The sequence below is a fragment of the Geotrypetes seraphini genome, chromosome 1 (genome assembly GCF_902459505.1).
Source record: "Geotrypetes seraphini chromosome 1, aGeoSer1.1, whole genome shotgun sequence".
Lineage (NCBI taxonomy): Eukaryota > Metazoa > Chordata > Amphibia > Gymnophiona > Dermophiidae > Geotrypetes > Geotrypetes seraphini.
Genome location: NC_047084.1, coordinates 73,825,570 through 73,841,995, shown reverse-complemented (window position 1 = coordinate 73,841,995; position 16,426 = coordinate 73,825,570). Strand labels below are relative to the sequence as shown.

Genomic DNA, 16,426 nt, shown 5'->3' with positions numbered 1-16,426 from the left:
ACACTGTCAAAAGCTTTACTGAAGTCCAGGTACACGACGTCCAAAGACTCTCCCAAGTCCAACTTTCTTGTTACCCAGTCAAAGAAGCTGATGAGATTGGATTGGCAGGACCTACCCTTGGTGAATCCATGCTGACTGGGATCCCGAAGATTCCCTTCATTCAAGATCGTGTCCAATTTGCTTTTAATTAGTGTTTCCATGAGTTTGCACACTATTGATGTGAGACTCACCGGTCTATAATTCGCAGCCTCTGCCCTGCAACCCTTTTTATGCAGAGGAACGACATTAGCTAATTTCCAGTCCAGGGGAACTTTCCCCTTACTTAGGGAGAGATTGAATAGCTCAGCCAACGGTTTCACCAGGACATCACTCAATTCTCTGAGCACTCTTGGGTGCAAATTGTCTGGTCCCATGGCTTTGTTCACCTTGAGTCTTGCCAGTTCACTGTAAACTTCACCTGGTGTGAACTCAAAATTCTGAAACGGGTCTTCTGTGCTTTGTGTTGCCTTCAACTGCGGACCGTGTCCCGGTGCCTCACAGGTGAAGACTGAGCAGAAGTATTCATTCAGTAGTTCGGCTTTATCGGAATCTGCTTCCAAGTAACTTCCGTCCGGTCTTCTAAGGCGTACTATCCCGCCTGTGTTCCTTTTTCTGTCACTAATATACCTGAAGAATGATTTGTCCCCCTTTTTAATGGTTTTTGCCAGAATTTCTTCCACTCGAAGTTTTGCCTCCCTAACTGCCATTTTGACCGCTGTAGACCTGGTCCTATATTCTACTTTTGCCTCTCTTTTCTCCGTGCACTTGTAGGAGAGAAACGCTTTTTTCTTCTCCTTAATGAGGTGCGAGATCTCCGCGGTGAACCATTGAGGTCTGTTTCTTTGTCGTTTATTTACTGATTTTATGAAGCGGCTAGTTGCTTCATGTATGGTTGATTTCAGTGTTAACCACTTAGCTTCTACATCATCGGTCTCCGCTTGGTCCTGCAGCGTCTGATGGACGAAATCTCCCATGCGTGCGAAGTCTGTGCCCCGGAAATTGAGTACCTTTGTTTTCGTGTTTGATCTAGGGAAGCCTTTCCTAAGGTTGAACCATACTATGTTGTGGTCGCTGGAGGCTAGCGTATCTCCTACTGAGACCTCTGAGTCGCTTTCCCCGTTGGTGAGTACCAGGTCGAGGATCGCCTGGGCCCTAGTGGGCTCTGTTACCATTTGTTTGAAACGTGCTCCCTTTATGGAGGTTAAGAGCTTCCTGCTACCGCTGGTTGTCGCTGAAAATGAGTTCCAGTCTGCATCAGATGGTACGCTTAGAATTAGGATGTCCCAATTTATTTGGATCGAAGGAGACAAAAAGTTGAGGAGCAGTTCTGTGTGGTTTGGTGCGTTCCAAATAGAAGGCCAAAGCACGTTTACAGTCCAGAGCATGAAGAGCAACTTCTCCAGGATGAGAATGAGGCTTTGGAAAAAACACTGGAAGAACAATGGATTGGTTGAGATGAAATTCCGAGACCACTTTAGGGAGGAATTTAGGATGAGTACAAAGAACCACCTTGTCATGATGGAACACTGTGAATGGTGGGTCAGCAACTAAAGCTTGAAACACCACTTTCCAAGTGAGATACTTCAGATGAGCCTTATCAATTGGTTCAAATGGAGACTTCATCAGTTGAGCAAGAACAACATTGAGGTCACAAACCACAGGAGACTGTTTGAGAGGAGGTTTGACATTGAAATGTCCTTTCATGAATCTAGAAACCACTGGATGAGCAGAGAGGGGTTTCCCTTCAATAGGCTGATGGAAAGCCGCAATTGCATTGAGATGGATTCAGATAGATGTAGACTTGAGGCCAGAATTCGATAAGTGCAAAAGGTAGTCAAAACAGAAGATAAGGAGGAATGTTGAGGCTCCTTATGATGAGAAAAACACCACGTAGAAAATCTAGTCCACTTCTGGCGATAGCATTGTCTAGTGGTAGGCTTCCTAGAAGCTTCTAAAACATCTCTTACAGATTGAGAAAACTGAAGAGGGGTTATGTTGAGAGGTACCAAGCTGGCAGGTGTACAGACTGCAGGTTGGGATGAAGCAGAGATCCTTGACTCTGTGTAAGCAGAGAGGGAAAAACTGGTAGAAGGTATGGCTCCCTGCTGCTGAGTTGAAGTAGAAGGGAGTACCAAGGTTGTCTCAGCCATTGAAGAGCAATTAGAATCATGGTGGCACGATCGTTCTTCAACTTGACCAGAGTCTTGAGAATGAGAGGAAATGGAGGGAATGCATAGAGGAAGAGATTCGTCCATTACAGAAGAAAAGCATCTGCCTTGAGGCGAAGAGGAGAGTATATCCTGGAGCAGAATTGAGGCAGTTTGTAGTTGTGGGGAGCTGCAAAAAAGTCTATCTGATGCGTTCCCCACTGTGAAAAAATGTGATGAAGAGGGGAGGAATGGAGTGTCCATTCATGAGGCTGCAGTAGATGACTCAAGTTGTCCACCAAGCAATTCTTCGCCCCTTGAATGTAGACAGCTTTGAGGAAGGTGTTGTGGCGGATTGCCCAGTTCCAAACCTTCACAGCTTCTTGACAAAGGGAGGCAGACCCCGTCCCTCCCTGTTTGTTGACATAATACATGGCGACTTGGTTGTTCATCCGAATGAGGACTACTTGGTCGTGAAGCAGATGTTGAAAAGCATTGAGAGCTTTGAGGATCGCTCTGAGTTCCAACAGATTGATATGACACTGACGATTCGTACTGGTCCAGAGGCCTTGAGTACGGAGACCATCGAGATGAGCGCCCCAAGCGTAGGTCGAAGAGTCTGTCGTGAAGACCTTCTGATGGGGGGGCGTTTGAAAAAGCAAGCCTCTGGAAAGCTTGGAAGAGAGCATCCACCAACGGAGAGACTGCTTCAATGAAGGAGTGACTTATATGTGTCGAGAAAGAGGGTCGCAAACTTGCGTCCATTGAGATGCCAGGGTCCACTGAGGAATTCTGAGGTGAAGTCTGGCAAAAGGAGTCACGTGTACTGTGGAGGCCATGTGACCCAGAAGTACCATCATGTGTCTCGCTGAGATGGAAGAGCGGGAAGACACTGTATGACAGAGTTGAAGAAGAGCTTCCATTCGTTGTTGTGGAAGGAATGCTCTGAGTTGGACAGTGTCCAGAACAGCTCCAATTGTAGATTCTGTGAGGGCTGAAGTTGAGATTTGAGAAAGTTGATTTCGAATCCCAAAGTTTGTAAGAACCAGGTAGTCCGTTGGGTCGCTACAATAACCCCTTGAGATGTGGACCTTTGATGAGCCAGTCGTCGAGGTAGGGAAATACCTGAAGACCATGATTCCTTAGAGCTGCTGCTACCATTACAAGGCACTTGGTGAACACTCTGGGAAATAAAGCCAGACCGAAGGGTAGTACTCTGTATTGATAATGCAGATTCCCCACCCGAAATCTGAGGTATTGACAGGAGGCCAGATGAATGGGGATATGAGTGTAGGCCTCTTTGAGATCCAGAGAGCATAACCAGTCGTTCTGCTCGAGAAGGGGATAAAGGGATGCCAAGGACAACATTCAAAACTTTTCTTTGACTAGAAATTTGTTGAGAGCCCTGAGATCCAGAATGGGCCGCAGATCGCCCATCTTCTTCGGAACAAGGAAGTAACGGGAGTAAAACCCCCTGTTCTGCTGTTCCAAAGGAACTGGTTCGATGGCATGGAGACGAAGCAGAGCTTGAGCTTCCTGAAGAAGAAGGGCGGTCTGGGGTGGATTGGAAGGATACTCACTTGGAGGAAGCTCTGGTAGAATCTGAGAGAAATAAGAGAGTATCCTTCCCTGATGATGGAAAGTACCCAGAGGTCGGATGTAATTGTCGTCCAACGATGGTAAAAATAATGGAGACGACCTCCTATAGGGAGAAAAGAAGACAGAGTCAGAACGGTGGAGGTTATGCTCTGTTTTAAAAAGGCTGAGTAGCCTTAGGTGCAGCAGTAGGTTGAGATTTTGTTGCTTCTGAGGCTGCTGTTTCTTTAGAGGAGGGCGATTATAAGGAGCCGTCCTCGGAGTAAAACGCTGTTGATAGATAGGAGCAGGGCGTGCAGGTTTGGAAGGAGATGGATTTGACTTGGGTCTGACAATAGAAGCAAAGGATATTTCACGGTCAGACAATTTCTTGGTGGCTGCCTCGATGGATTCATCTTAGAGGTCATTGCCTTCACAAGGGATATTAGCCAAGCGGTCTTGAAGATTAGGGCCCATGTCAATGGTGCGAAGCCAGGCAAGACGACGCATAGCTACAGAGCAAGCAGCTGCTCGGGAAGACAACTCGAAGGCATCATAAGAGGACTGTAGGAGATGTAATCTGAGTTGAGATAAAGAAGCCAGGACTTCTTGGAATTCAAAGTGCTTTTGAGTATCCAAATAAGTCAAGAACTTTGGTAATAGAGAAATAGGGAATTCAAAATAAGTAATAAACTGAAAATTATAATTGAGGACTTTAGAGGACATCATGGCATTTTGATAGATGCGACGTCCGAATTTGTCCGTCGTTTTCCCTTCCCTTCCAGGAGGAACTGTGGCATAAACCTTGGAACAATGGGACCTCTTCAAGGAGGACTAGACAAGAGTTGTCAAACCCTTTGCGATGCACAGTTTTATACCTAGAGTCCAATTTTCCTGGAACAGCTGGTATGGAAAAAGGTGTTTCCATGCATCGACCAAAAGTCTGATTCAAAAGCTTATGAAGAGGAAGCTTAAGAGACTCTGCTGGAGGTTGAGGAAGATGCATGACTTCTAGATACTCCTTAGAGTATTTGGAGCCAGTATCTAATTCAGCCAGTCAGGTTTTCAAGTATCTAATTCAGGCAATCAGGTTTTCAAGATATCCCTAATGAATATGCATGAGAGAGATTTGCATATAATGGAAGTGACAGGTGTGCAAATCTCTCTCGTGCATATTCATTAGGGATATCTTGAAAACCTGACTGGCTGGGGGTCCCCCAGGACAGGTTTGGGAACCACTGATCTAATTGAAGATTCAAGTCCACAGCCATCTGACGAAGAAAAGATGATAAAGATAGCTGATCTGTCAATACTTTGCCTCGAGAAGGACTCGAGGACATCGAGGCAGCCTGGGTCGAAGATGAAGCTTCGGCAGGAAAAAAGGCATCAAAGGAATATGGTGACTTGGACGAGGTTTCCTCGAGGTCCGGCATTGGAGACCTCGAATGAGGAGTCGGTGGTCTAGTCGAAGTTGGAGTAGATTGAGGATTAGTGGAAGAAGGTCTTTCTTTACAAGAAGAACTATGCCTGGAAGGATGCCTCGATTAGGGCCTTGATCGTCGATGAGAACTGTGCCTGGAAGCAGATCTCGAAGATCGAGGAGACTTCGCCTCGGAGATGGAAGCAGCCGATGGTAGCAAAGAGTGTATAGGACTGGAGGCTATAGATCGAAGCTCCAGAGGTTTGGTTGAGGAACCTCGATGCACTCCCAAAGACTCTACTCCTTGTATATAGTGTGAGGATTCCTTCCGAGGCACTTGCAAAGAATCTGCTCCTTGCTGTACGTCAGTGTTCTCCCTAGGGCCTTACAGCCGGGTGGTCCGCCTGGTAATTTAGATGACCGCCCAGCTAAATTCTGCTGCTACCGCTGCTGCTCAACATTAAAAAAAAAAAAAAAAAAAGCCTGCTTGGAGATTTCACCTTAGCCCGTAGTGAACTTATGCTCCGGGGCTCTAATGTGTGCGTACCGGCTTCCCTTCTCTTCCCTCCAAAACCGAAGTTATGTCTGGGGGAGGGGGGGGGGAAGAGAAAGGAAGCCAGAACACACATGTTAGAGTCCCAAAGCATGCGTTCGCTACGGGCTAAGGCGGGAGACAGGTCAGTGAAGCTTTCCATTTGCTCTTCTTGCTGCCGGGTCCTGCCTACTTTCAGTTTCCGCGAAGGCAGGACCAGGCAGCATTTCTCCCAATCGATTGTGATCTTGGGCCGATCAGCCTTCCTCTCCGACAGCAGAATTACCGTCGGGGAGAGGAAAGCTGGTCGGCCCGAAGTAGGGAGAGCTTGGGGCGGCGGCGGCAGCTTTGGAGCCTGTTCCCCGATGGTAGCGGCATTGGCAGTGGCTTGGGGAGGGCAAGGAGAAAGAAAGAAAGAGAGCAGGCAGGGAGACAGAAGGAAAGAAGAGAAACAGAAAAAAAGAAAGGGGGTATGAAGAAAGAAAGAAAGAAAGGGCAGGAGAGGAAGAAAAAGTTGGGGGGAGGGGAATGCGGTCAGGAGGATAGGAAGCATATAGGCTGAAAGAAGGGAAGAAAGATTGGATGCACAGTCAGAAGAAGTGCAACAAGAGACTCATGAAATCATCAGACAACAAGGTAGGAAAAATGATTTTATTTTAAATTTACTGATCAAAATGTGACTGAATTTATATCTATTGTCTATATTTTACACTATGGTCCCTTTTACTAAACCGCAATAGCAGTTTTTAGCGCAGGGAGCCTATGAGCGTCGATAGCAGTGCTGGGCATTCAGCGCAGCTCCCTGCGCTAAAAACTGCTATCATGGTTTAGTAAAAAGGGAGGGGGAATATTTGTCTATTTTAGTATGGTTGTTACTGAGGTGACAGTGCAAAGAGTTATCTACTCTGACTTCTTTGAAAAAACCCCGGAATAGGAATGATTATTAACATTTTCTCTGCGTACAGTGTGCTTTGTGGTTTATTTTTAGATTTTATTGTTGGTAGATCGTTTTGACTTGGTCATTTTAAAAGTAGCTCGCAAGCCCAAAAAGTGTGGGCACCCCTGCTCTAGAACATCGCTCCTTAGTTTTATCAAGTGGTGCAGTGAGGGGCCAGCACTTTACATCTTATCACCTCATTCTTTCTTTTTTCTCCTCATGTACAGCACGGTTCTTTATTCTAAGCAGCTCTGGCACTAACAGTACTGCGGGTGTCTTTATGCTACTTTTACATTCAGGTTCAGCATTTTATCATGGTTTTGAGTTTTTATTTAGTTTTTCACCAGTATTTTCATTTATTTATTAAAGCAGCATTTTTTAACAGCCCGATGCTCCTCCCCTATCAGTGTGCATTCAATCCACTGCCGACACTTTTTTGGCACCTCTTTTAACACATCAAATATCAAAGTGCTGTGGTTTTATTTTTTGGTTTTAATAGAAGCTCATTTGTACAATAATTTAGATCTTTCCCAGGTTCACTTTTCATCTACCCGGTCGGCTTGTCTTTGAGCTACTATCGGCTTATGTTTTCAAGATACATTCTGTATTATCAACTGTTCATTTCCCATACGTTTACTTTTGCCTGTTAGGTCTATATAGTCTAGGCATACTGTTTGTAACCAGCCATCATTTTAAGTATGTATATGCCCTATTTTAGGGGGGGGTTTAACTTCTTTTAGCATGTTATTTCATTAATTCTGAGTTCAGTGTTACAATATGTTGTTCTTGGTTTTTAGTTTACACATTATTTATTCTTTTCTATGACATGTTCGCATAGCAATTTTACTCAAAAGTATAAATAGGTATCCATATTCAAGTTTCATCACAGTGCTCTGGTTTTGGCTCCAGTATTTGTCACTTCCGTCCACCAGGTCAGGCTATCCGTTACCGTCTCATATTTTAAAGACTCGCTCGTTATAATTAGCAGTGATCCACACATCTCTTCATAATGGACATGTCCGATTTTAGCATTTGGATCTTAGTATTATGGGTTTGGTCTTTTCTGGTTTCCTTTCTATTAGTCTGCTTTTCGTCTGGAGTCTTTTGAGTTTAGAATTACATTTTATGACATTTTTGAGGTTATAATTGTATGACATGTCTAAATCGGTCAGTTTATCCATTCTTTTTATTATTTTTTATCCCCTCATACAGTGGCAGATCGCCCCGGATGCCAGCCCTAGGGGGGTACACAGCCGGCTGGATCCAGAACCTTTCAAGCTGCTCTAAATGGCACCTGCACCTCAGCACGGTTGCCGTACTTATTCTGAAGCAGAGTCGGCAGCCGCACTGAAGTGCAGGAAGGTCCCGCGATGACTTTACTTGCCACCTCTGCCTCCGGAACACGTAAGTGACGTCGGAAGGGGTGGACCGGCAGCTGCAGTCATTGCGGAACCTTACCGCAACTCCCTGCGTCTTCCGGCCCACCCCCTCCAACGTCACTTACATCTTCCAGAGGCAGAAGCAACAGAAGCAGTCATCATGGGACCTTGCTGGTTTGGAGGGAGAGAGGAGTACAGAAGGGTGGTGAAGGGAGAAAAAGGAGGTCAGGGTGTTATGGAAGGGTGGTGGAGGGAGAGAAAAGGGGCAGATGCTGATGGAATTGGTGTGCAGGGAAAGGAGAGAGAGACATAAGGGGGAAGGATACTGGATGTAATTGGGTTGAAGGGAAAGAAAGGGGGCAGATGCTGATGGAAGTGGGGGGAAGGGAGAGGAGAGAGTGAAATGCCAGACGTTGGAGAGAGGGAGGGCTTTGCTTAAGCCCTCCCTCTGACGTCAGCGCCAACATCTGGGAAGACTTCCATTCCGATCGGCTATGTGCTGCGGCAGGGCAGGTAGGGAGAAGACGAGCCTCGCATCCAACCCCGCAGGAACCCTGCGACCCTCGGAGGCGTCCCCAAGGGATCCCCGCGACCCTAGAGGGCGTCCCCACGGGATCCCCGCGACCTGAAGGGGGAACCCGTGGGATCCCTGCGGAATTCCCGTCGTCCCCGTTCAGCTCTCTAGGATAGAGTCACTACTGATCAGGGTATAGGTGACATTTTTCTGCGCTATTATAAAATCCAAGATGGCATCCACCAGTGAATTTGCACTAAAAAGGCAAAAATAAACAAAACACGAAAATAAAAAACAACAATTTTGGGTCTGGGGAGGTGGGAAACCTGAACCCTACCCTCAGAAACTGTGAAAAAGCATCTTTTAAAATGATTCACAAGCCACCCATGAAGTTCCCATAGGAAGTAATGGAGGGTACTCACAGTTCAGAAGTGCCTTGCCCGCCAGCAATTTTAAACAGCAGCTGAGTAGAGGAAAAGGGTTTTTCTGTCTCAGAAACTTCTTCAAATGACCAGAGTGGAAGATCTTCGGACTGCTAACCAGCCAGATACTGTCTATGGCCTCCGTCCCCACAGACCCTCACCAAGCAGACAGGATCAGGAAAGGCAGCTTATGCCTTGAAACCCGAGTAGGTTTCACCCCAGACACATATAACCTGCATTTTAAACCCATAACATGGTCAGTGGGCCAGCAGACTCCCAGGGGAAGGAATGGTGGAACACAGTAGGCTGGCTCCATAGATTCACCAAAGTTTCTCTGTGAAGCAGCAGTCCGGCATCGCGGGCCTGCAGCCTTTCCTCTGACAGGGGACTACCGGGAAGGGGTCTCAAGGCACTGAAACCACCAAGAAAATGAACTTTAACTTTAAGTGAAAAAATATGAAAAAGCAGCAGAGCAACTGCAAAAACTTCTGCACGGATTGCTTGCAGAAACTGTAACTGCTAGCTCTCAGGCTAAGGGAGTGGAACATGTGATCAGAAAAGTGTTGGATTTCTGCAATTCCCAGGTTGCGGGTTGGGATTGAGCACCTAGCATATGGAATCCGGAAGGGATGTAACAGAACAAGAACTTGGATGGAGTCCAAAAATAAATAAAAACTTCTTCACTTCACGGTAAACAAAGAACTGAGGAACCACGAACTTACACTAGGCAGGAAGGCACTCACGCATGCGCAGTGCGGGCAGTCTCAAAGTGTCGCAAAGCTTGACAATGCACTTTTCACTATCCGTACCAGACTCCGTGGATGACATTACCCACATGTGAGAATATGCTGCCTGCTTATCCTAGGATAAAATCATTTTCAACTATTTTCAAGCATTTTAAATATCCTACAGATGATATTGCCTGTGGTTTGTTATCAAATGGGTATGTTACTAGTTTTCTTTAAGGGGTCCTTCTATAAGAAGTTAAAATGTATTCTTACAAAATGTATTTGGCTGGGTAAAACTCCTAAAATAGCTTTAGTATCTTTACAAAAACCAATTACGGAAGGAGGGGTAAATTTTCCCAAGTTTTATAGGTATTATCAAGCCTATATTTTGTGCCAAGGTATGTATTGGGTCCTCCCAGAGCTCATTGAAAATACCCCAGATTGGTTATGGTTGGAATGGCGACTCATGTTTCCTCTGCAATTATGCCATGTTCTCAGTATCAAAATGCCTAGATTATATAAGGAAAACAGAGTACTTGTAGATACGTGGAAAACGTTACGATATGTCTTTTTTTTTTTTTTCTTTTTATAATTTATATATTTCTTTTATATTTATATATTTTAAGGATTATAAGTAAGATTGTCAAGTGATTTGTTTAAAAATTTTTCTGATTGAATATTATACACTTGTTGTAAGACTTGAAAATGAATAATGATTATAAAAAGAAAAAAAACGTTACGATATGTCAATAATTTAACACCTATTCCAATTCACAAATCAACAAATCAAACTATTTGGCTAAACTCCAAGATTCAAATTGGCGGATTTAAGGTCATCTGGAAGCATTGGATGATAGCAGGAGTAGAGGATGTTATATCTAATGATAAGCTGCTTGACTTTTCACAGTTGCAATATAAATTTGGACTTAATAAATCACAAAGTTATAGATGGTTGCAACTGAAGCAGGCTATTCAGGTAGGGTTCCCTGAATGGAAAAATTTAAATAATCAGTATAGTTTGGAATTCTTATACTTTCAGGTAGACTTCCTGGGACACCAGGCCGCACAGTGGTATAAATTGTTAGTTGGATTTATAAATAAGAAACCAAAAACTGGTCTTAGGGACATTTGGAGTATTGAGATTAAGCACCAAATTCCTGCATCTCAAGGGCCACAAATCTGGACTTGGAGGGTGAGATGTACAGTGTCAGCATCTATGAGACAAACTTGGTTTTTTCTGTTACATAGAGCATTATGGACCCCTGTTCGGTTACAAAAGTTGGACAGCTCTAAGTCTAATAAATGTTGGCATTATGATCTCGAAGCAGGGACCTTAGATCACTTATTGTTCTACTGTCCATTTATTTTGGCTTTTTGGAAATCAATATGGGGCCAAATAAATTGCTTGTTAGAAAATGCAGTGGCATTATCCTATGATATTGTGTTTTTTGGCATGTCAATGAGAACTAAAAGTCAAATATCATCTAAAAACAACAGGCTTTTATTAATAATGACAGGAGTTGCCATACAACAAATTACAAGCAATTGGAAGAATTGGACGAGGCTTAATTATAGTTTTTGGTGGAATTGTATTGTGTGTCTAAAATGGAAAGAATATTAGCCATTCAGAAAGGAATTTTAAGAAATTTCAGGAGATTTGGGAGCAATTAGCAAAATACTGTAATGTTTAATTAATGTTTTTCCCTATGTCATGCACATCCGGGAGGGGGAGGATGGAGGTCTGTTAGATTAATGAATTTAGATATATTGGGGTTCATTATTGAAATGTTATTAGATTGCATTGTGATGGTTTAAGAGGGAGGGGGGACTAATTCTGAAATGGATATAAATAGAATATTAAGTGTGTTATTGATGTAAAAAATGTGGTATTTATTGTTACACTTACTGCCAAATTGCTTCATAGGAACATAAATGATGGCAGTAAGAGATCAACAGGCCCACCCAGACTACCCAATGTTGTGTTGCAGTTATTGCTACATGATCTTTAGCAGCTATGTTGTCCTCACTTTCATCATTACTGAATTAAATGAGTCAAACAGAGGAATTAAGTACATCAATTGCATACTGAAGTAAGTATACAAAGACTTGGATTCAAATCAAGCTTACTAGCTTTACTGTCATACAAAATGAAACATACAAAAGGATTCTTGCAAAAAAAGGAAAATGCAAGAAGCTGTTTACCTTTTGGTGCTTTGCGCCACGAATATGAGCAGCATATGCATCTGCCCCTGTGCAAGAGACATCGCACAACTCACAGCGCAGCTGATTCTGAGTTCCTCGAGCAGCAGTATTACTGCTGGTTATGGTAGTGGTGGTGTTCTGAGAGGCTTTCAAAGCTGCCTCTTTCTTTTTGTGCTTCTGTCCTTCCAAATGTTCTTTATATGTCTATTAAACAGAAAAACTATGACTTGACAATCCTTTTCAATTAATTTTAAAATTAAAATATCACTTTATAAAACAATATTGACCTTATGAAGCTCAAAAAAGGTCAAAAGAAAGTAACACAACCATACATGATTCTTGATTAATCTGTCTTCTATTCAATTTTAAGACAATACTATTAGTCAAGACTATAGTCAATGGGGGCGTGGCTTAGCGCGCACACAAAATGGTCGTGTGATCGCAGCGCTCCTCTTACCTGGGCAACCGTTGAATAAATAAAGATTTCCTTTTAAACTGTTTTCGGCTGAAAACATCAGAGAGGACAGCGGGAGCATGGCGAGCACCCGACAGAGTAAGAGTGAAACCGGAGGGGCTGTGAAAAGGCAGAAGCAGGATCAAATTACCCCGAGTAAGGTTCCGCTTCCTGCTGATGTATCAGAGGAGTTAAGCAAAGCTGAAGTTATGGGGGAACTGAGGCAAATCAAACAAATGCTGACAGAGACTGTGAGTAATATGGCAGAACTGAAGGAAGAAATCCTGAATATACACAGACAAATGGAAGTAGCTAATAAAAGAACAACAGAGTTAGAAGTTAAAATGGAGAGCTTAGAATGTGATGCAAAAATGACAGTTTGGAAATAATTCAATTGAAAAGTCAGCTGGAAGATTACGAAAACCGTGGAAGAAGAAAGAATATAAAACTTTTTGGAATACAAGAAAATTTGGAAGGGAAAAATGCAATACAGTTTTTAGAAAATTTAATTCCTAGATTATTGCAGTTGGATTTCAAACAGCCTTTGGAAATAGAACGGGCACACAGGATTCCAATAAAGAGTCTGGAAAATCAAGGGAGTCCAAGACCATTAATATTCAAGATGTTAAGATACCAGCAAGCAATAGAAATTTTAAATGCTGCCAAAAAAGATAAAAACTTAAACTATAAAGGATCCAAAATATGGTTTTTACCAGACTTTGCTAAAAATACAGCAAATATTAGGAAGAAATTCCTTGATCTGAGATCTCAATTAAAGGAAAAAGGATATAAGTATGGGTTATATTACCCAGCAAAAATGAGGGTATCTTGTGGGGATAAATCTTTGTATTTTGTTGATCCGGAAAAACTAAAGACCTTTCTTTCAAAATCAGAACCTATGTCATTTTAGCACAATGGGTGTTGAAATGAAGGGATAAATACTAAGACTGGATTGGTGGATATTGAACAAAAAATTAAATATAAAGAACTATGGGACTTTTGTTTGTTGGAAAAAGAAGAATATGCAACAAAGAACAGGAAATAAAAATGAACAAGTGAAAAAGAATGTAAAAAAGAAAGTAGAAAGAAGGATAGACTGGAAAGACATTAAAGTGAAGTTATTAGACTGAACTTTTAGGAGACTGAAAGTTGGATGGTTGGAGTAAAGAATGAACAAGAAGGATTAAAGGACTGGACAAATTAACACAAAAGGAAAAGTGAAGACTGAATAGGAAAATAAATAGATGTGAAGAAGAAGAAAGCAGGACTGATAGACTAAAAGGATATTATAAAAAAAAAAAAATGAATGACAATTGGCAGTCAAAAGTCTTTAAGAGTGGATGGATGGAGATAAGAAATAAATATGAAAGTTCAGTTTATTTAATAAGTCAGAAAAGGAGAAAGTAAAGAATGAAAGGACAATAAGAAAAAGATTGCAGAATGGACTAATGATAGAAAGGACAAGTTATATGATATTTAAATGCAAGTAAAGGAAAGGAAAATGAATAATATAAAAGAAAGATACATAAGAATTTATTGGTAGCTGAAGGAATGTAAAGATTGATGTTGTGATAATATAGTTTTAAAAAGATTGGATTTAATTTGGAGAAGAGGAAATATAAAAAGGGGAGGAAAAAAAATTTATTTTGAAAATGAAATACAAATGTTTAAATACAAATAGGGGATAAAAACTTATAAAATTGAAATTGTTTTTTTTTTTAACAGAAATATATGAAGAGATGGATATTTGTTGTTGGATATTTAAAGGAGGATAGGAGAAGATGGACTAGTTAATATAAGATATAGGAAAATGATACTTTTTATTAAATATATGACTATGATAGAATTTTCTTGAATGAAATAAAATGTTGGGGGAATGAATTAGAGATTGGTGAAATGATAAAAATGCATTAATGGAATGTTAGGAAATAAATATGGTTATGTGACTAAAGGTTAAATAATAGATAGAGAAATTAATTACTTTAAAATGGAAAAAGAAGAGAGATATAATTAGATATATTGTGGAGAGGTAGTGAGTTTGTCTCAATAAAGGATAAAGGGGTTATTAATAAATATTGGTTGCCTGGGGGGGAGGGGGGAAGTTGGGATTACTGTCCAATGTGTGTCCTTAAGCAGTCATTATATTGGGGGGGAGGGGGGGAAGAAGGTGGGTATTAAAGATATTACTAGGATGATTAAGGAAAAGATTAATAAGGGATTGGGTAATTTGGAGGTAAGAATGTGTGCCATGGGGAGAAGTTTTTTAGATCTTAGTTATGGAAGAAGGGAAGAGGAAGATTATGATAAGGAGTATAAAATATATTATGTCTTTTAAGATATTTTCTATTAATGTCAATGGCCTGAATCATGTAATCAAAAGGAAAAAGGTATTATCATTTTTAAAGAAGCAAAACGCGGATGTTTATTGTCTGCAGGAGACCCATCTTAATATAAAGGAATCACAGAAACTAACGGGTGGGTGGGTAAAAGAATGTTTTTTTGCTCCAGCAGAGAGTAAAAAAGCAGGAGTAGCAGTTCTTATAAATAAAAAGTGTATGGCCAATTTTAAGATAGTAAATTCGGACCCACATGGAAGATGGCTACATGTTGATATAAGTATGGGAAATAATGCCCTGACGTTGTTCAATATATATGCCCCTAATTCGAATCAATCAGAATTCTTTAAAAAATTGCAGAGTATGTTGTTACCACTGGCTGCTTCTAATTTAGTGGTGGCTGGAGATTTTAATGCTGTAATGGATCCATTAATGGATAAAAAACCAGGTAAAAGTATAAAATCTTTAGGTTTAGATAATTTGGTTCAATCATGTGATTTGAAGGATATATGGCGTATTCTTCATTTTAATGATCAGGAATTTTCATTTTGTTCACAGGTTCATAAATCATTTTCAAGAATAGATTATATTTTTATTTCATCACATAAGGTGCAGCAAGTGATTAAGGCTTCCATTGATCCCATTATCATTTCGGATCATGCGGGAGTATGGATAGATTTACAATTAGATCAATTAGAAAATAGAAGACCTCTTTGGAGATTTGATAATGCATTGCTTGTGGATGAAAAATTTTTGGAAAATTTTAAAACACAAATTAGTGATTTCTTTCAAATTAATTTAGTGGAAGATACATCTATTGAAAATGTATGGGACGCTTTTAAAGCGACTATGAGAGGTCATATTATATCATATTCGGCTTTTGTTAGGAAACAGTATATAGAGTTAGAAAAAGAAATTAAAATACTAGAAACTAAATTGGTAAGCAAATGGGAACATGATGTATTACAAGCTCTTTTGAAAGCAAAAGGTAAATATAACGAATTAGCTTCAAAAATGATAAGAAGAGACTTGTTTTCCAAACAGACAATGTATTATGGAAATTCTAATAAGGCGGGAAGATTATTGGCAAATTATCTTAAAGCAAAAAAAAGAAGAACTAACATTAATGGGATAAAAGATGATAATGGTATAATAACCAATCAAACGGATATAATTTTAAAGCAATTTCTAAAATTTTATAAGGACCTGTATTCTTCCGAGCCTTATTTGGAGAGGCAAAAAGATGGTAAAAATTTTTTAGATTTAATTATTGGACCTAAGGTTCCTGATCATATAAAACGGAGTTTAGATGAACCTATATCATTAAAAGAATTAGAAACAGCGTTGAGATCTCTTAGAGTTGGATCCCCATACGAGGAAAGACTGGACAAACTGCAGCTCTACACTCTTGAGGAGCGTAGAGAAAGGGGGAGACATGATTGAGACGTTTAAGTACATCACAGGTCGTGTCGAGGCGGAAAGCGATATATTCTTCCCCAAGGGACCCTCGGTCACAAGGGGGCACCCGTTCAAACTCAGAGGAGGGAAATTTAATGGTGACACCAGGAAATATTTCTTTACAGAAAGGGTAGTAGATCACTGGAACAAACTTCCGGTGCAAGTGGTCAAGGCCACCAGTGTACTCGACTTTAAAAATAAATGGGACATCCACGTGGGATCCCTACGGGGGTCGAGCTAAGGAACTGGGTCATTAGCACTCAGACTTGATGGGGTGGGACAG

At 41.2% G+C, this 16,426-nt stretch overlaps 1 protein-coding gene across 3 annotated transcripts in view; it reads right to left on the bottom strand.

The window, feature by feature from the left end:
- The window catches only part of ZFR (zinc finger RNA binding protein), a 339,213-nt gene that overhangs the window by 254,809 nt on the left and 67,978 nt on the right, over window positions 1–16,426 (bottom strand). For all 3 annotated transcript variants that reach the window (XM_033933312.1, XM_033933330.1, XM_033933320.1), the window contains exon 8: window positions 11,896–12,099. In XM_033933312.1, the coding sequence (XP_033789203.1) occupies window positions 11,896–12,099 (204 nt within the window). The remainder of the gene's footprint in view (window positions 1–11,895; window positions 12,100–16,426) is intronic.